A 19,641-nucleotide genomic window follows, 5' to 3' on the forward strand; every position below is an offset into this window, starting at 1 on the left:
GGGTCTCCCTCCCACACACTGCCCACTGGAGCACCTCGTGTGCCATGGTGCCACAAGGCCGATCAAATGCCCTGGGTCTGCCCAATCTGTTCCTCCCTGGGCCTCTTGGCGAGGCAGTCATTGTCACGACCCTGCTGCCAGACCCAGCAGCATGGACCTCCTGCTGACCCTGCAGCTCCCGCCCACCACAACTTCCAAGTCCTGCTGACCCCACCTCCCTGACACCCCTCAAAGCCTCCCTGCCTGTGTCACCCACCACACTCAGCCCTCACCACCTGCTCACCTGCAGCTGCCGAGATCATCTTTCCATGACTCCTTCCCTGCTGCACCAGAATGAGCCTTCTAAAAATCATCACCTTGGATTACAGTCCTCCCGATACTCGGGGGGTGGCCCACACCACTGCCCCGTGACATGCTGCACTATAAAAGGATTATCCATGCGTCTGCAGGACGCCATCAGTGGGCCAGAGGAACATAAGTGAATGTAACATACACTGTGTCCTGGCTCAGCTTTCAGAGGCACCACAAGCCTCTGCCTGCCCTGGCTTCTGCCTCTGCGAGGGGAACAGTCCCAGACACAGACTGGGCCCTGAGTGGGACGACACACCGAGGTACTTCAGCCTTGCTCAAGGCACAGCACCACGTGGTCTGCATGTAACATGGAGCCTGGCAGATCTGAGGGAGGTTGGGGACTCTGGCTCTTGGTCCAATGGCCAACAGCTGGGCGGAGACAAGAAGTCACATGTGATGAGCAGGAAAGGCTGCTTCTCAGAGCTGGCAACCAAGGACCATAAAGGGGCCCTGCACTCCCTGGCCAGCCCACATGTTCCTGCTTTTGGTACAGCTGCCTGGCACCCACAGTACCCGTGCCCAGTGCCATGTCCTTCTGGCCCTGTCCATCTGGCCTACTCCCAGCCCTGCGTTCACACTGTCAGGCATACAACCTCTCTTCATCTAGCCAGCTGCCTCCTGCTCCTTCACTGTGCCTAGGTCTGAGCTGGCACTAAATCTGCTATTGATGATTTTTAAAAAGACTTCTTTTGTTTAGAAATACTGACACACTCAGCTCTCATAAAATCATTTCCATAACACTAAGCTTCAAAGCTCTGATCCCCAAACAGGAAGAAAGCCAATTTTGGAAAGAGAGTTAGGATAACCTCAGGAATCTACTGAGGGGACTGTGAGCCAGAAGACCTTTTGGAGGCAAAGAATCGCCACTGCCCCATTGCGATGAATAATAGCTGCATTATCATTCCCTACCTTGGGCAAATAGGCCATTGTAAATGCTTATTTTATGACTCAGGCCTTCATAAATTATGCAGTAAGATTCTCTTAACTTGGCTCTTCTCGGGCCTTCCAGATGCAGCATTAATTTGGCAGGGATGTTAAGTACATGTATCCTCTGCAGGCCAGTAAGTCTATTAGAAGAGGTCTGTTTTTTGCAGCAGCAAAATCAAAGATGACCCCACAGGGCACAGGAAGGGAGGAGCTACAACAGCAACTCTTCACCATAGCACCAACAGCAGGCCACTGAGGAGGAGAGGCCGAGAGACACAGGTTGCCAGGAAAGTCTCAATGTCCACAAGCTCCCTAAGTTCCTACTGAAGCTGCAGATCATGGATGAGGAATGTGAGGATGAGTAAGAAAGATACTCCTTGAAAGGTAGGGGCACAGGACAGGCTGCAAGAACTATAAAGCAATCTGCCTATGGCAGCACACATGATTCTGCCAACAAGGGAAGAAAAGTCTAAAATATATAAATGAAATAAAACCCAGGAAGAGGTGGCATCAAGGTGGCAATGGGGGGGGAGGCGGACACAAGGAAGCTAGGGACAGAGAGACAGGACACAGGACAGGAGTCCTCAGGCCAGAGCATCTCGGCTGTAACCCTGGGACTGTGACCTTGGTGGGCACAGGACCTGGGAGGGTCTGCTTACCCTATCAGTACCCCCAGCAACCTGTGTGGGACGGGGAACAATACCTACCCCCCAGACATATAAAGCACTCTGAATGGTGCAGGCACATAGACATGTGCGTGAGCATTCCAAGACACGTCCATTCAAAGACAAGTCCGCATGGCTAGAGTGAAGCTGACGGGCAGAGAGCAGCCAGAAATGAACAAGAGGGCAGGTGAAGGCAGAGCCAAAAGAGGCCTGAGCTCCCATCCTCCAGACTGAGACCAACACGGAGGAGCTTATCAGAGGCCTCCAGCAGGAACTCGGGTCCAGGCCAGAGACAGCAAGGGGCGACCCCAGGAGCACACAGTGAAATTCACAGCCACGCAGGTTTTTCACAGTGCAGAAAGCAGATGTGCTGTTAGAACTAGAACATGAACATCGGAGAGGATGATGCGTCGATTAAGAGGCTTCTTGCCTTAATATCTTATTTCTTTGCCTTTCTTCCTGGAGAATTACAAGGCTTCCATTTTTTTAACTTTATACATTTACATATATTATTAGTCCCTGGGGAGAAACCATGCTGAACAAATGTATCCCATCTCCATTCATCTTCAAACATAAAAGAAAAAATATAACTGGAGTCCGGACCATAAACAAGGACCTGTGCTGGGCGTGCAAGGGCGATGGAGCACAGAGAGGCCCCGCCCTGGCATGTAACCTTGGTGAGGCCTGGGGAAGCCTCTTGGAGGTGAAAAACCTAAGGATGATCCAGAGGGACCTCTTCTCAGCCAAGAGCACTGAAGGGGTGTGGGCCTGCTGCTGTGGGGATGTCCTGTGTGGGGCACAAAAAGGGGCACTGGCGCCATCCAACATGCACAGAGAACTGCAGAGCAACGTCCACTGCTGTCCTCCAGATCTAATCTGCCCTACTTGAAGCCTTCACAGCTCCCCAACAGGAAATGGTCTGGCATCCTGGGGACCCAGGACCTGTACCCAAAGTGTTCTATAGAGGGAAAAGCCACACTGCTCATGCTCAGAAGCCCGGCCGAAGCACAGACCCCACTCACACCAAAAGGTGACACAGGCTGACCGTGCCAACACGTGTCTGCAACTCCACCTGGGCAGGTGTCACGTGCCAATCAGGTGTCCTAGAGGAGAAGCCCAATCCAGCCAGGGAAGGTCATTGGGACCTGGGGGGCCCACTCACCTAAGTGACAGCGGATGCGTGTCAGGAACATCACAGGACACAGATTATAACCAAACAGTGCTGCTGAGCAGTGTGACTTATAAATAGATCGTGAAGAACATTTTAACATAATTTGCTTTCCAGGCACAAAGAACCATGTCAATCAACTCTATACCCCGTCAGAGGAAAGAGTCTCTGTTGATGGCTTTCTGGCAAAAGAAGAAAAACAGATTTTACAGTGAGCTAATCTGTCTTTCAAATTAAAAAATGGAAGAAACTGGATTTGTGTTTTCACATATTCATTCAACAACTGAGTGCTGAACATGAGCCAGGAACTATCCTGGACAAAGTGGCCTCAAGTTGTACTGTCCAATCAGACAAACACAGAGCCACATCCAGAGTCCCATAGCTGCGCAGCCCCCTAACATGGTTTATGCAGCTTCCCTTCTGACCAGAAGGGTTGTCCCAAGGATGCATGACAACAGCAAGTATGTCATACCTGACGTGGGCTCGGGGGAAACTGGTATCTTTGGTGCTAACTGTGAACCATCAGGGCAGTGAGAGAGCAGCAGCTGGGGCCCTGTAAGCTATAGACTCACACAGAAAACCAGAGGGCGACCATGTCTCACGGTGCTGGGAACTTGAAACACCTCTACCTCCTCCAGGCAGCAACAACTGCTAGAGGAGCCTGATGGCAGAGGCTTCCTAATTTAGAAACAGCTGAACATCTATGGGAGAGAAATTAAAGGAGGGAAGATCCACACATCTAATGATTTAAGGAAGCTCCTTAGAATGGAAACTCCAACTCAGACATGACTGACTTCACGTTGGAATGGTCTGGTATTTTTAATAAATCTACTGAGCACCCAGAATGCTGGAGAAATCAGCCAAGCAGGCGATCGTGAGCTGAGCCATTCCTATGAACCCCAGTATGAAAGATGCTTTATTATTGTAGTGCTTCAGTTCTAAAATGACGATTACCATTTTAATTTTTTAAAACTCAAAATGTATATACTTTACAACAGCAAGCAGAATAGGCCAGTGATGCATGTTTCTAGCATTTATCTCACTTAAGCTTCCTAGGACTCTGCAAGGTGTGTGTCATTAACCCCACTGCAGAAAACGAAGCCTACAAAGGCCACAGCACCATGATGGCAGAGCAGGACTCAGGCCAACCAGTCGCCCCCAAAAGAGCAACAGAAAGGAGGCATGAATTAACCCAAGCACTTACGAAAATGTTGGCTTCCAGGTGCTGCTTTTTAAATGAGCAGCATAATCTAAGAGCACATCTGGGGCTTCTAGAATGCTTTACAAAAGCACAGACCCAATGTCCAAAAACAGAAAAAGCATGTTATGACTTGGATCTAGATATTCCCTCAAAGCCTCATGTGCTCACAGGTGGGGCTTTTCAGAGGTGGCTGGATCTAGGGTGTGTGTAAATTAAGAGTGTGATGACAGGATTAAGGGTGTGTGGTACTAAATTAGTCCACTGATTGGAACTAGTATAGTTATGATGGCACAACGAAAAGGGGAGTAGTCTGGATGGAACATAAAGGGAGAGGAACGGGCAGGCTCAGGCTCAGGCTCGAAGCTCCTGGCCATGCCATGAACTATTTCTCCTCTGCAATGCCCCTCTGCCATACCACCCTACCATGGACTGAAACCTCTACAGACTGTAAGCTGAAATAAATCTTTCCTCCTTTAAACTTGTAGGTGTCAGGTATTTTGTCCCAGCAACAAGAAAAGTAACTAAGTATGAGGAGATCAAAATGATTGGGGGAAGTCTTAGCTTCCATTTCAGTGGTATCGTTGTGCTTCCTGGTACAAGCCTTCCTATCTCTGGACTAAGATTTCTAAGCCAGCAGAGTATAGGGTCCTAGGAGCAGGAAGCAAAAATTTTGCTACTGAATCACTTCGGGTAATGGTCAGTGGTACTGACATAGGAGTTAGGGCATGGCAAAGCTGGCTGGGAAAGTAGGCATGGCCTATCACAAGATCCTAGAACACATGGACAGAACAGTTCCCAAAGCCCTAAATGTGGACTTCTCAAGAGAACTGAAGCAGGTTTTCAAAAGGATGGCCTAGAACTGACATCAGCCTGAGTTGTGGGATCCCAGCATCGCTTCTCAGAACCTGTATACAGAAGTTCTTGCAGGTTTCCTCGAGATTTGGACAACATAAAAGGACATAAACACCAAGAACAGCTTGCTAATATGACTCCCCTCGTGACACCTCATCCTGCTTTCTCCAGAGTGTTCTTTTATCTTGCTTTTACCTTTTTTATTCGGCCCAAGCTCACTCTGCAGAGCCAATTTCTCCCTCACTCTTCACTTTTACTTTTTCAAATTAACTTTGCCACTGCTTTTTGCTCATTTTCATTCAATTCTTTGTTTGAGACAAGAAGAACCTGGACTCTAACTCCAGGAGAGGTGAGCAACCCAAAATACTATAACATTTATTTGGCAAGCCACTTTCAGAAGCAGGCTACCCAGTAACATTTTGGCATAGCTATCCAGAAGAATCAGAAGCCAGTAGAATCGGATAACAATACCATCCCCACCCCCAACTCCCATGGTATTGGCCTCCCCTAGTATACCTGAGGAAACTAATCCTGTGTTGACCAAGCACGATAATGCCAATACTCCTCAGGACCCACCCTCACCACCCACTTCTGCATCTAGACTTATAACCAGGATCAAACCGCAGAAGGCTCCTAAGGGTGAGGTACACAGTGTGACCCATGAGGAGGTCCGCTATTCTCCCAGAGAACTTGAGTTTTCTAACTCTTACAAGGAGAGGCCTGATGAGCAAGTGAGAGAATGGATTTTACAGGTGTGGGATAATGGTGGCAGAAACATATGCCTAGATCAGGCTGAGTTTGTCAATATGGGCCCATTAAGCAGAGATCCTGAATTGAATGTTGCAGCTTGTGGAGTAAAAAGAAAGGTGTTAATAGTTTGCTTGGCTGGTTGGGAGAAGTATGGATCCAAAGACAGCCCACTGTGAATGAGTTAGAGATGCCTAATACTCTGTGGTTTACTGTGCATGAGAGAATTCAGAGGCTCAGGGAAATAGGAATGCTGAAGTGGACTGCACTTGTCATGTCAAACCTAATCCTCCATACTGGGATGAGCCAGAAAATGTACCCTTCACTAACACCTTGAAAAACAGATTCGAGAGGGGAGCACTGCCACTCCTGAAAAACCCTGTCATTGCTCTTCTCTGTATGCCAGACCTTACAGTGAGGACCGCAGTTACTTAACTGGGAAACTTATGGGCAGTGGGGATGACTGGATCCCACTGTGGCAGAGGCCAAGTGGCATCACTTAATCATCACAGACAAGGTGCACGCACTTACCGCAAGAGATAGCAGAAGCAGAACAATGATCAGAACGGTCTGACACATGTAAATCTACGGCCACGGTGTCCCCAAAAGTGAAACAGACAAGGCTACAAAGTTTTTACTAGGTTTATATAATTGAAAAAAATACAAATGAACAGAACCCTATTTCAAATTGTAGTAATAGGGAATCACGGCCCCTCAACCAGTTTCCAGATTTGAGCCAGTTTACAGACTCAGAACCCCTTGAATGAAGGGCAAGTCGGATCACCTTGAGGAAGGACCTGGTGCACATTTACACGGTCAGTCTTTCTCTGATCCTTTCTCCAACCCCTCAAGGCCCTCTAAGGCCTTGCCCAAGTGACTGTATACTGGGTGATGGGAAGTGATCAGACATTTAGGGGACTACTGGATACTGGTTCTGAACTAATGCTGATTCCAGGGGATCCAAAACACCATTATGGCTCTAAGAGTATGGACCTACGGAGGTCAGATGATCAACAGAGTTTTAGCAAAGGTCCATCTCACAGTGGGTCCAGTAGGCCCTCAAATTCATCCTGTAGTCATTTCCTCTGTTCCAGAATGCATAATTGGGATGGATACACTTAGTACTTGGCAGAATCCTCACACTGGTTCTTTAACCTGTAGTGTGAATGCTCTTATGGTTGGAAAGGCCAAATGGAGGCCATTAGAGTTCCCTTTGCCTTGTAAAATTGTAAACCAAAAGCAGTATCACATCCTTGCAGAGATTTAGTGCCACTATCACGGACTTAAAGGATGCAGGGGTGGTGGTCCCCAGCACATCTCCATTTAACTCCCCCATTTGGCCTGCGCAAAGGCAGATGGGTCTTGGGGAATGACGGTAGATTATTGCAAACTGAATCAAGTGGTGATCAATCGCAACTGCTGTGCCAGACATGGTTTCCTTGCTTGAGTGATTAACACATCTCCTGGGTCTTGGTATGCAGCTATTAATTTGGCAAATGCCTTCCGCATACCTATCCAAAAGGCCCATCAGAAATAATGTGCTTTCAGTTGGCAAGGCCAGCAATACACTTTCACCATCCTACCTCAGGGTTATATTAACTCTCCAGGCCTGTATCACAGCTTAGTTCATAGGGATCTTGATCACCTTTCTCTCCCACAAGGTGTCACAGTGGTGTGTTACATTGATGATATCAGGCTGGCTGGACCAAGTGAGCAGGAGATAGCAACCACCCTGAATTTGTTAGTGAAGCATTTGAGAGCCAAAGAATGGGAAATAAATGCAACTAAAATTCAAGGCCCTACCTCAGTGAAATTCCTAGGAGTCCCGTGGTGCGGGGCATGTAGCAATATCCCTTCTAAGGTAAAAGATAAGTTGTTGCATCTGACTCCCCCTACAACCAAAAAAGAGGTACAACACCTAGTGGGCCTATTTGCATTGTGGACGCAACACATTCCTCACTTAGGTGTTTTACTCGGGACCCATCTACCAAGTGACTGGGAAAGTTGCTAGTTTTGAGTGGTTGGGGCCCAGAATAAGAAAAGACTGCAACAGGTCCAAGCTTCTGTGCAGGCTTCTCTGCCACTGGGGCCATATGACTCAGCAGATCCAACAGCCCCTGAAGTGTCAGTGGCAGGCAGAGATGCTGTTTGGAGTCTCTCACAGGCCCCAGAGGTGAATCACAGTGGAGCCTTTAAGATTTTGGAGCAAGGCTCTGCCATCATCTGCAGACAACCACTCTCCCTTTGAAAAACAGCCCTTGGCCTGCTACTGGGCCTTTGTGGAAATACTTGACTGAATGCTTGACCATGGAATACCAAGTTACCATGCAACCTGAGTTGCCCATCATGAGCTGGTTATTATCTGATGCACTAAGTCATAAGGTTGGACATGCACAGTAATAGTCCATCATTAAATGGAAATGGTAATATGTGATTGAGCCTGAACAAACCCAGAGGGGAAGTTACATGAAGAAGGTGTCCAGAAGTCCATGGCTCCTACGTCTGCTATATTGCCTTCTGTCTCCCAGCATGCACCTATGGCCTCATGGGGTATACTGTATGATCAGCTGTCAGAGAAAGAGAAGGCTAGGGCCTGGTTTATGGATGGTTCTGCATGTTATGCAGGCACCACCCGCATGTGAACAGCTGCACATTACAGCCCCTTTCCAGGATATCCCTGAAGGACAGTAGTGAAGGGAAATCTTCACAGAGGGCAAAACTTCAGGCACCCAGAACTACATTCTGCCTGAAGGAAAAGTGGCCAGATGTGTGACTGTATACTGACTCATGGGCTGTAGCCAATGGTCTGGCCAAATGGTCAGGAATGTGGAAAGAACATGACAGATATTTGGGGAAGAGGTATATGGATGGACCTATCCATAGGGGCAAAGAATGTAAAAATACCTGTTTCCCATGTAAACGCTCACCAAAAAATGACCTCAACAAAAGAGGACTTTTAACAATCAAGTGGACAGGATGACCAATTCTGTATACAGAGGTCAACCTCTTTCTTCTGCTACCTCTGTCACTGTCCAATGGGCTTATGAACAGAGTGGTCATGGTGGCAGGGATAGAGGTTATGCATGGGCTCAGCAACATGGATTTCCACTCACTACAGCTGATCTGGCTACAGCCACTGTTGAATCCCCAGTACTGCCAGCGGTAGAGACCAACTCTGAGTCCTCAATATGGCACCATTTGCCAGGGTGATCGACCTACAACCTGCTGGCAGGTTGATTATACTGGACCACTTCCACCATAGTGCTTTGTCCTTACTAGCATAGACACTTACTCTGGATATGGATTTGCCTTCCCTGCACATAATGCTTCTGGCAAAACTACCATCTCTGCTCTTACAGAATGCCTTATCCACCACCAAGGAATTCCACACAGCATTGCCTCTGATCAAGGAACACATTTTATGGCCAAAGAAGTGAGGTAATAGGCTCATGCTCATGGAATTCACTGGCCTTACCATGTTCCTCACCATCAAGAAGCAGCTGGATTGACATAAAGGTAGAATGGTCTTTTGAAGAAATAGTTACAGCACCAGGCAGGGGAAATAGTTTGCAGGGCTGGGGCAAGGTTCTTCAAAAGGCTGTATATACTTTGAATCAATGTCTACTATATGATACTGTGTGTCCCACAGCTAGGATTCACAGATCCAGGAATCAAGGGGTGGAAGTGGGAATGGTACCACTGACCATTACCCCTAGAGATCCACTAGCAAAATTTTTCCTTCCTGTTCCCATGACCTTATGCTGTACTGGCTTAGAAGTCTTAGTTCCAGAGGCGAGAAAGCTTGCTCCAGAAAGCACAACAATACAATTGAACTGGAAGGTAAGACTTCCCCTTGGTCATTGTGGTCTCCTCATGCCTCTTAGTGAACAAGCTAAAAAGGGAGTTACAGTGTTGGCAGGGGTGACTGACTCAGACTATCACAGGGAAATTGGACTATTACCCCATAACAGGGGAAAGAAAGAATATACTTGGAAGTATAGGCAGTCCCTTAGAGCGCCTCCTAGTGTTACCGTGCCCAATTATTAAGGTCCATGGGAAAATACAACAACTCAATCCAGGCAAAATGACAAATGGTCCAGAACCTTCAGGAGTGAAGAAGGTATGGGTCACCCTACCGGGGAAAGAACCAAGACCTGCTGAGGTGCTTGCTGAAGAGTATGTGATACTGGGATTGACTCATGGTACAAAGCTAGGCTCAAGGACACTAGGATTAACGGTGTGAGTGCTACCCACCCTAAGTAGCCTGGATAAGATATAAGGGCTAGAAAGAGCTGTGGTCATCCCTTGCATGCTTTGCTACCTTCTGCCTATCATGAACTGATTCTCTTCTCCAAGGCCTGTCTGCCGTGCTACCCTGGCCTTGGAACCAGCTGACTGTGGACTAAAACCTCTATAAACTGCAAGCCAAATAAAGCTTTCGCCCTTTAACTCAGAGTGTTAGATATTTTGTCTTAGCAATGAAAAAATTAACTAACACACTTGTAAATTCTTGTGTATTTGCACATCTTGCATTAAATCTGTTTCTCTAGGGAGCACTGACTGACACAAAGTAAACACAACACAACAATAAAAGGTCTACGGCCTCATCTTCAAAGCAATAAGAAGTGGAGAAACAGCAGAATAGGAGATAAGGAGCTCAGTGTAGGTCCTCTTTACAGATGTGATGACTGAGAGAGCATCCTTCCCCTGAAGTCATGTGGTACGAAGCAGGGGGGTCCTGCAGCCCACCTGCCCAGGGTTCAAATCCTCACTATGGCCCTGGCTGCTGTGACTTTGGACAAGACGACTCTATGTCTCATGTTCTTGTCTGTAAAATGGACACAACACTTACTTCCAAGGATCGCTGTGTGAACTAAGTGCACAGTGCTGGGAGCCATGCAGACACAGGCCTGTCCTCAGACCTCCCAGGCACCGCCCTGCAAAGCACTCCCTAGGTGTCCAGGTGCACAGGCCTCACCTGCATTGTGCCCTCCTTCAACACAACCAGGACTGGGCTCTTCACAAGAAAACCCCCTTACAGATCCAAGGGGACAGGACAAACAGCACCATACAGAAATGAGCCAGAAAACCAAGGGCAGAAATACAGATGGGCCATGATATGTGAAGAAAACAGTGGATCAAGTCTTTAAGAATAGGCTCATCTGGGGCCAGGGATTTATCTCTGTGGTGCTGTCGCCTGCCTCGCAAGCACAAGGTCTGAGTTCAATCCCCAGCACACACAAAAAAAGGATAGGCTCATCTTTCAAAACAATAATTTCACAAATTACTATTTATCCCAAGAAAATACACAGGATGTTTAAGGCAGTGTCTAGCAGGGAAAACTGGGAAACAGCAAATGTGTAACAAGAGGGCTCACTTACATGGTGGTGTCCCCAGTGATGAGCTCTCCAGTCGTTAAACACTGGCTCACAGAACACTCAATCACGGGCGAGCTCAGCTAAGTGAAAAAAGAACACTAAAGTGTCTCAGAGCCTAGATGAACTCCTGTTTGAAAACTATTTTTTCATATTAGGAATTTAATATGTGAAGGCAATCTTATTTAAAACAATTCACTGTAATCTTTTTGGCAAGGGAGTCATTACATAATTCTTGTCAATGGAGGGAATAAAGTCCTCTACAACTCCATGGGACTCCCTGCACCCACGGCAAGGGACAGGGACAGATTCTCACAGCAAAGCCAGCATGGTGCTCCAGTGCCCCTGGCTTCTCAGAGTGAGGCAGGAGCTTGGCGGGGGCTCTACGCGACTCCAGAAGAGCATCAGGGCTCCCGGGATGCCTCCCATGGCAACGGCGTTGTGAGGAGCAGGCCCACAGAGAACAAGATGCTTGGGAGAAGTTCCTGGGGGCCAAGGGGATTTGTTTTTTGAACATGAATGCCTGATAGTGAATTTTAAGCTATTCCATGATTATTAGGTTATAACCTCGGGAGCCCCCATAAGGGCAGCAGCACACACGCAGGCCTTGTCTTAAGGAATACCCCATTTCTGAAGGACATAAAATGTGGAGGCCCAGAGGTCAGTGCAAGGGAAAGGGGGCATTGGGCAAGAGTCACCATGCCACTCCAGTCCCCACCGCTTGCCCGTGTGTCCTTCTCCCCAGTACCTCCCGCCTCTCTTGGCTTCCTGGCTGCCATGGTGTGAGCACTTTTTCCTTCGCCAGGCCCCTCTGTCATCCCACTTCTGCCTGGGGCCAGCTGACTTCACCCCGAAACCTCCAATAACTGTGAACCCAAATAAACCTCCCCTCCTTTGAGTTGTGGGCTTTGGGTATTACATCAGAAATCCAAGCTGCTTACCTGCCACAGGACCTCCCCGGCTCAGGCCTGGGCTCTCACTGTGGGGTGTGAGAACCACTGTGCCCCTGTGAGTGCACACACCCCTCCACTGCACTCCTGCCCTCACAGCCCAGCCCATTAGCCAGTCTCCGGGGACAGCGCCCTCCTTCCTCCACTTCCACCCCAGACAAGCCCCACCCACTGAGATCCAGCACCAGTCCCTTCCTTCCCTCTCCACCCTCTCCACCATCCAGCTGGAATCTGGCTGTGTTTGCAGGTCACTTCTCAGCATGGAAGCTCCCCCAGGGCAAGGACTATGACCAGTAAGTACATCTTCACATCCTCAGCATCCAGCACCAGGCAGATGCTTAAGAAATATCTCCCAAATAAATGAATGGAGAAATCAATGAGCAAATGGCTGAATTAATTGGCAAAAGAGAGAATTAATTAATTAGAATAAGAAATGGCTGCAATCTTGTTAAAACTACCCAGCGACCTTTGAGGAATCCAAGAAAGTTTTGTGCAAAGTAATCATGACAGAATGCATACAGGGAAAGCAGGCCCACAGGCTTGGAGTGAGATACATTGGAGGGCTCAAATAAATTGCTATGTGCCCGGGGGCACAAAATCCCAATGCAACGTTATGGAGGAAACCGAAGGGCAAAGCGTAATCAAGTCCACTGCGGCTATCCAACTGCACAGGACCAACGGGGCCACAGGGCTGGGCAAGACAGCGCAAGTACACAAGTGGCCAAGGGCATGCCTCCATTTAACACCTGGTCTTCTCCAGCCCAGGGGGCCATGTCCAGAAAAATAGAAGGTGTCTGAGGAGTTAAGGTGCAGGGAGCACTCCTGCAAGACCGCAGCCTGCAGAGGATGCAAAACCGGACACAACCAAAATGCCCAAATTCACAGCAGGATAGCTTAAGAAACATTTCATCTAGGAGCAAATGCAAGAGGACTGTATTTTAAAACTTATTGCAAAACCACTGACAGTGATGTTTTCTAAGAAAATTAGTGCCATGGGAAAGGGCATGATTCAGCAGTAAAAATGGACAGACACAGTTAGACAGGCTGCTTGATCTCAAGCCTGTGTAGCAAGGGAAACACAATCAAGGCCCCCTAAGGAGACAAGAGAGCTCACTCAGCCTCCCAGCCACGGACCAGTGGTTCTTAGCGGCCTCCATCTTCCTCCTAGCCCCGGTCTGGTAGCAAAGGAGAGCAGCAGGGAAGCCTGCACCCAGAGGCTCGGACACACAGAAGTCACAGCCCTGGTGTTGTGACGTCCCTATGTGTAACTTTGGGCAGGTTTTAACCCCTCTGATCCTCAGTTTCCCATCTGTCAGATAAGGGTAATAACCGTGTCCACTTCACAGAGGCATCCTGAGAAGTGATGGGAAAATGCACATAAGGAGACACCACAACCTGCACACAATAAGCAGAAACAAATATTACATGCTTTTTGTTTTTCCTTGTAGTGGTTGGAATTGAAGCCAGGGCCTTGCTAATGCTAGGCAAGTGATATAACACTGACCTACAAATGAAGCCTTTATGTAGATTTTATTTTGAGACAGGGGCTCACTGAATTGCCCAGGCTGGCCTCAAACTTGAGATACTGCTGCCTCAGCCTCCTAAGCAGCTAAGATTACAGGAGTATACCACTGCGCCCAACTACATGCTTTTTTACTGTCATTACTCTCAGTATTTGTTAAATTTTAAGTGTTGAATATTTGTAATTTTAAATTAAGAATAGCAAAGAGGGGCTGGGCACAGTGGCACATGCCTGTATTCACAGAACTCAAAGGCTGAAGCAGGAGGGTTGCTTGAGCACGTGAGTTCAAGACCAGCCTGGACAACATAGAAAGATCCTGATCTAAAATTATGAGCAAACTGAAAAAAGATGAACAACCTGAAATCTTCCACAAGACAAGGCTGTGCTCGTGCTGCACCAGCACTTGAAGAAGGGAACAGAGGAACTCCAAGTGCCCAAAGGATACAGGGGCATAAACCAACATGGCTCCATAAGAAGCGCAGGGCCCAGGACCCTTCCTGTTCTCCAACAGAGGCAGATGCCCACACCGGGCCACTGCCCATACTCCTTGAGCCCTCTGAGCTTGCTCCTTGTCTGTGAGCTGCACTCTCTGTAGCACCCCCCTGGTTCCCGGTCAAGATCGAGGTGGCATCTAACTCACCCGGGCTCCAGGTGGATGTCACCCAGGTCACAGCGGCAGCTTAATCTGATCCAGGTGGCCATCCCGGCACCAGGGCCAGGCCAGCCAAGACCCGCATGTAACACCTCATGGTCCTCCCATGTTGCCGGAACCTCGTACCCGTGCGTGAGTGCTGTCACCCTTCCCAGTGCTGCTGCGGAGATGGCTGCACACCTGCCTCCTGGGGACCTGTCCCCATCTCAGCAGCTCTGCTCTGCACACCTGTGCTCAGCCTCACACTGTAACCAGTGAAATGCCGGAAGTAATTCACAGAAGCAGCTTTCTTCCATCTCAAGGAACTAGAGTCAAGAAAAGTTAAAATAAAAACAAGGTTTCTGTCTCCAAAAGTCAGCCACCTTGGCCAAACTAAATTAACCCTAAAATCTCACTGAAAATAACTGCAACTGAAATGCTGCAAACTAAAGATTAAAAAATGACTTCGCTAAATTGGTGTCATACTTTAGTATTTGGCCTACGGCATGGAAACAGAGTTTTCAAGCTCAGAAGGCTCAAACCTAAAAAAGTTTGAATGACTCCAGATAGAACTGGCACACACAAGGAAGTTCGTGTCTTACTAATACAATGGACACTGTATGGAGAAAATAACCGTGAATAAATGGAAGAAAAAAGCCTGCTTTGGTGCCATATTTAATGGTCTCATCTAAGTCATTATAGAAAAGGGACAGACAAGCGAAGCCAGTGCTCTCCACTCGGAAAGGACTCAGGAACAGTGGAGAGACGAATGGTGTGGCCTGACAGGCAGGGGTGGCCAATGAATCAGCAGGCAGACAGCCTGAACGTGAAGCAGCCTGTCCATAATGGGGAACAGCACACACCAGGAAGATAAACTGCAACCTGGGAAGGGCCCAGGGAAGTGGGAAATAGCTGGGAAAGGACCGAAGCAAGATGAGACAGGCACTAAGACTAAATCCTAACAGGAAAATCTGGCCTACAAGAATTAAGAAAGCTCTTCCAGTAAACTGAATGGTAGATCCTAAATCTGACAAGAACTGTAAGAAGACAAAGTTAGTGAAGGCATCCCAAGGTTTGAGTTACTGGCTGTACCTTAACTAAGATCCTTTTTATTCAAACACAGTGAGCCTTCTGCCAATTCCCTGGAAACCATTTCTGAATGGCCTCCGAGCTGTGCTGGCCACTGGACAGGCAGCAAGCAGGTGGCTCTGAGGAGAGGTAGGGGCTCTTGGCTGATGAGGACGAGAGGCTGAGGCGGCTCCAGCACCCAGTATTCCCCAAGTAGCAAGCAATGTGAGCCACAGGGCCTGCACATTCCAAATGCCAGCCTCCTGTTTGGCCGCTTGTGATCCTCATGATTCATGAACAATTCCCGTGTCTATTCACCGCCACAAGCCAGCTCCAAACAGCCTCATTAGACGTGAGCCTGCTGTGACCACAGGGTGTGCAGAGAAGAAAGGGCTGGTGCCAGGGAGTGAGCAGGCAGGAGGAGGCAGCGGCAGGGGAGCCTCGGCTTCCACCAAACGCAGAAATGGCACAGGGAGTTCCAAGCAGCTACAGTTCAGAGCACAGCTAATTCACTGCAGCTGAATTTCAAAGTGTCACCCACATGTTGTCACTTCCAGCCCTGCAGCAGGATTATCACAAAGGAACAGAGGCCTGATTAACCTTCCCAAAGCACACTTCTGATCATCCCACTTCCCTGCCCAAACCCTCATGGCTCCCAACTACCACAGAACAAAGCCCAGTGTCAAAGACTTTCAGGTCTTGGCTACCATCTGTGCCAATTCCTTGCTTTTCCTGACAAGGAAACTGAGGCAAAGGATTGCCAGATGGCCTAAGGGCAGCAGACGCGGGACTGCACCAGGACCTCAGCACCTCCTCCCAAACCTCCCAGGCTTTTCTTATAGCACCACAGCTGCTGCAACCCAAAGCTTGGCCTGGCAGCCAGCCCTCCCAAGACATTGCCTGCCAGTAGCTCCCACCACCTCCTCAACACAGCCATCACTCCTGCAAGACAGCACATGAAGACCAGTGAGCTCCAACCCACCCTGAGCAGTCCAGGCCCTCCATGCACCTCTAGGAGCTGCCTGGCACTGTACACACCACACTCGCCAGGGCTGCCATGCTGGGGCTGCAGGCCACTGCCTTCCACTCACTCTGCAGTCTCTGGTCCTCCCCTCCACCTAGCTGCCTGGGCTGGCCCACCACCTTGTTCACTGTCTGCCTACCCCAAAGAGCCCAAGAGTGCCTGGTAATGACTCCTGTCCTAGACCACAACTGAGGGACTGGACTCTGACACACAGCCTGGCCTCTAACACCATGCTTTCCACCAAAAGCCACCAAGGCCGCATATAAGTCAAACCATACTCTAGGGACACCAGCAGCCCAGTCTCACTCCTTGACTGCAGCTTTGGGATAAAACCCTCTCTTCCTGAAAAGCTGGCCCATAGGACCATAGGACAATCAAGAAGCCACAGAGAGGCAGCTCCAGGGGCGCCCACAGCGGTAACCGAGCAAGCAGGCCAGGGTGCTTTCACCTGAAAGACCCACAGGGCAGAGCAGTCTCCCCAGCAAGCATCCTACACATGCTTAGTGCAGCAGAGCTCATCAAGGAGGGTGACTGGGTAGAAGGTGCCACGGTCTGTTCCCGAGAAGCCCCCGGGTGTACGTTAAAGGCTCGGCACCAGTGCAGGAATGTTCACAGGTAGGCTTGCAGAAACCAACTGGACCACAAGGGTGCTGACCTCATCAGATGACGACGCCACTGATGGCCCGCAATGTGATGGGCCACTAGGTGGAGACGGAAACTTGAGGGTGATCCCTAGTAGAAGGGAGTAGGTCATGGGGTATCCCTGGCTCCTCCCCTCTCTCTGTTTCTGGCCACCAGGAGGTGGGCAGCTTTCCTCTGCCACACCTTTCCACCATATTTTTGCCTTGAGGGCCAATCAACCCTCTAAAATCTCTGAAAACCTGCTCCAAAATAATCTTCCTCCTTTAAGCTGTTTTCCACAGGTATTCTGCTGTAGCAACAGAAAACAAACACAAAATGTAAGGAGAATGCACGGCAGCCCCAAAGCAAAGAAGGACCAGGTCATACAAGAACTAAAGGATGTTATCAACATGCCATAGAAGATCTTTTGTTTCAAAGAAATGATTCCACTCCAAAAGGTCTACTATTCTGGTGTGGAAGACTATGAGTGTGTAGTCACAAGGAACGATGCTCACAGCCTGTGCAGCCCTATCCAGTGCAGGCACCCTTGCTCCTAGCATGCCCTGACATGGGGGTGCTGCTGTCTCGGGAGGCCCGGAAGACCCCTGTTCACACACAACAGCCTGACAAGGTAGATCTCAACTTTGCTCTTTTTAGTATCTGAAAGGAGTTACTGAGTGGTGCCTTACACCTACCATAACAACTAAATGAACAAGCTATTTCCCAAACTCTCCCAGAACACTGGCACACTCAACCCACTAAGTCCCAACTCATGTACAGAAGACAGCCTGACAGAGTCACCAGGGAAGGGACCCCACATCAGAGAGACTTGGCTTCCATCCCCACTCAGCCGCTTCTGCCTGAGGGAGTGAAGTCAGCACCTGCCTCAGGCAGTTCCAAGCACCCCCTGGATTAGGAGGGCACCAGGCTCAGCACAGACAGGTGCTACAGAAATGCATACCCAGCAGGGTCAGCTCTCAGGAAGCTCGGTCACCCGCCAACCTCGGAGGAAGGACACCCCAGCATCGGGCCACATCTGTTTCCACGCCACACCGTGCGGCTCACTCACCATCTCAGTGGTGCATGTTACAAGCACTTCAGCTGCCCCATGGTACCCACACAAGGGCAAAGACAAATGTGATGCCTTTGTACTGCATGTTGCAGGAGGTAATGAATCCTTAACTGAAGAGTGTATAACCACAGGGCACAGCTGAAGAGCAGGAGCAGCCAGAGAGCAGCAGGAAGGGCTCTGTCTCCATTTGACTGCAAGAATAAGTCCCCAATTACATAATAACTGTATAAATCTCTTCTGATGGCCAAACTTGTGCCAGTGCCTCTGCACTGAGGACATGAGGTGGCAGGCATACCGAACTGCACTCCCTAAGGCAGCTCATTGTGTGTTATGTGAGTCCCACCTTGATTTTTCTAAAAGGATATTTCACTTGTGCATTTGGTGATCTGCAGGCCACTCTGAGAATCACATATATAAGCAGGATGGCTGTGTATGCTGACCAACTCCCATCCTCGGGCGCTCTTGTATTAGGTGTGTATTTCTCAAGTGAGAAAAAGAGCACATAATGCTAACAGGTCCCATTTATATTTTTAAAAGAACGGGGAGGAGTGAAGAATATATTTGAACACACCCACACTTATTTACTGGAATATGTGCAGAAGACTTCTGAAAGGGGCCAAGTAATAGCATGGCTACTGCTGGATTATAGAGGAAAAGAGACTGGTCACTGCATAAGCCCTAAGGGATGATGTCAATTCTTTAAATTTGTGTAGCTTTTTCAATTAAAAAATTAATAAATCAAAATAAACACTGCCAGTCCCCAGACCCTTTGACAAGCCTGGAGAATTCCTAGCCTTCCTCCCACCCCCAGAACACCAAGGAACAACACTGCCACTACTGGTGTTTAGGCTACGTATTCTGAATACTGCTACATAAGTCTTGGTCTTGATTAAGGATATAAATTAAATGTTGATTTATACTGATACATAATCTTAATTACAATTTTAAGAAAAGATCATTTTAAAAACATTATACAGTCATTACAAACGATGGTTATGAAGATGGTAGCAACAAGGGAAAGGCTTATCACATGGTATTGACTGGGAGAAGGGATGACAAATCACATCATTATTCACATCACCTCTGTGGAAAAAGCAGGATGGGAGAGGACCACAAGGAAGAGGTGGTACGGATGTACAGCTGTGCAGGCTGCCCTGTGTTCGGGCACCATGCCTACTACCCCGTCACACCTCCACAGATGCCACAAGCACCATCTCCACCTGACAGGTGACAAAACTCAGACGAAGTGAATTTTAAACAGGAATGCTGCCTGGGTCACTTTGCTGAAAAAGGGCAAAGCATGCCCAGCACCTGAGTGGACCCCAATCCAAAGCCCACAGAGTGTTTCCCACACTACCCTGTTCCCCGAGATGCCAAGAATGGGGGTGCCAGAATGACTGGAAGTGACAGCTTCCTGCTTTCCTAGAAGGTGTTATTTTTACTTCTAGAACCTAAAACAAATACATG

The 19,641-nt window shown here is 48.6% G+C and overlaps 1 protein-coding gene across 19 annotated transcripts in view; it reads right to left on the minus strand.

Annotated features, from left to right (window-relative positions):
• The window catches only part of Tbc1d22a (TBC1 domain family member 22A), a 448,179-nt gene that overhangs the window by 389,678 nt on the left and 38,860 nt on the right, over window positions 1–19,641 (minus strand). The window contains exon 1 of one of the 19 annotated variants that reach the window (XM_087213682.1): window positions 284–3,434. The exons of the other annotated variants lie outside the window; for them this stretch is intronic. Within the exon in view, the coding sequence (XP_087069808.1) occupies window positions 284–353 (70 nt within the window). The 5' untranslated portion in view covers window positions 354–3,434. Of the gene's footprint in view, window positions 1–283; window positions 3,435–19,641 lie in introns of those variants that run through there. 19 annotated transcript variants of the gene reach the window in all.

Source organism: Heterocephalus glaber, unplaced genomic scaffold (assembly GCF_053883595.1).
Source record: "Heterocephalus glaber isolate CG9 unplaced genomic scaffold, H.glaber_assembly_v1.0 deba00001444, whole genome shotgun sequence".
In the NCBI taxonomy this organism is placed as follows: Eukaryota; Metazoa; Chordata; class Mammalia; order Rodentia; family Bathyergidae; genus Heterocephalus; species Heterocephalus glaber.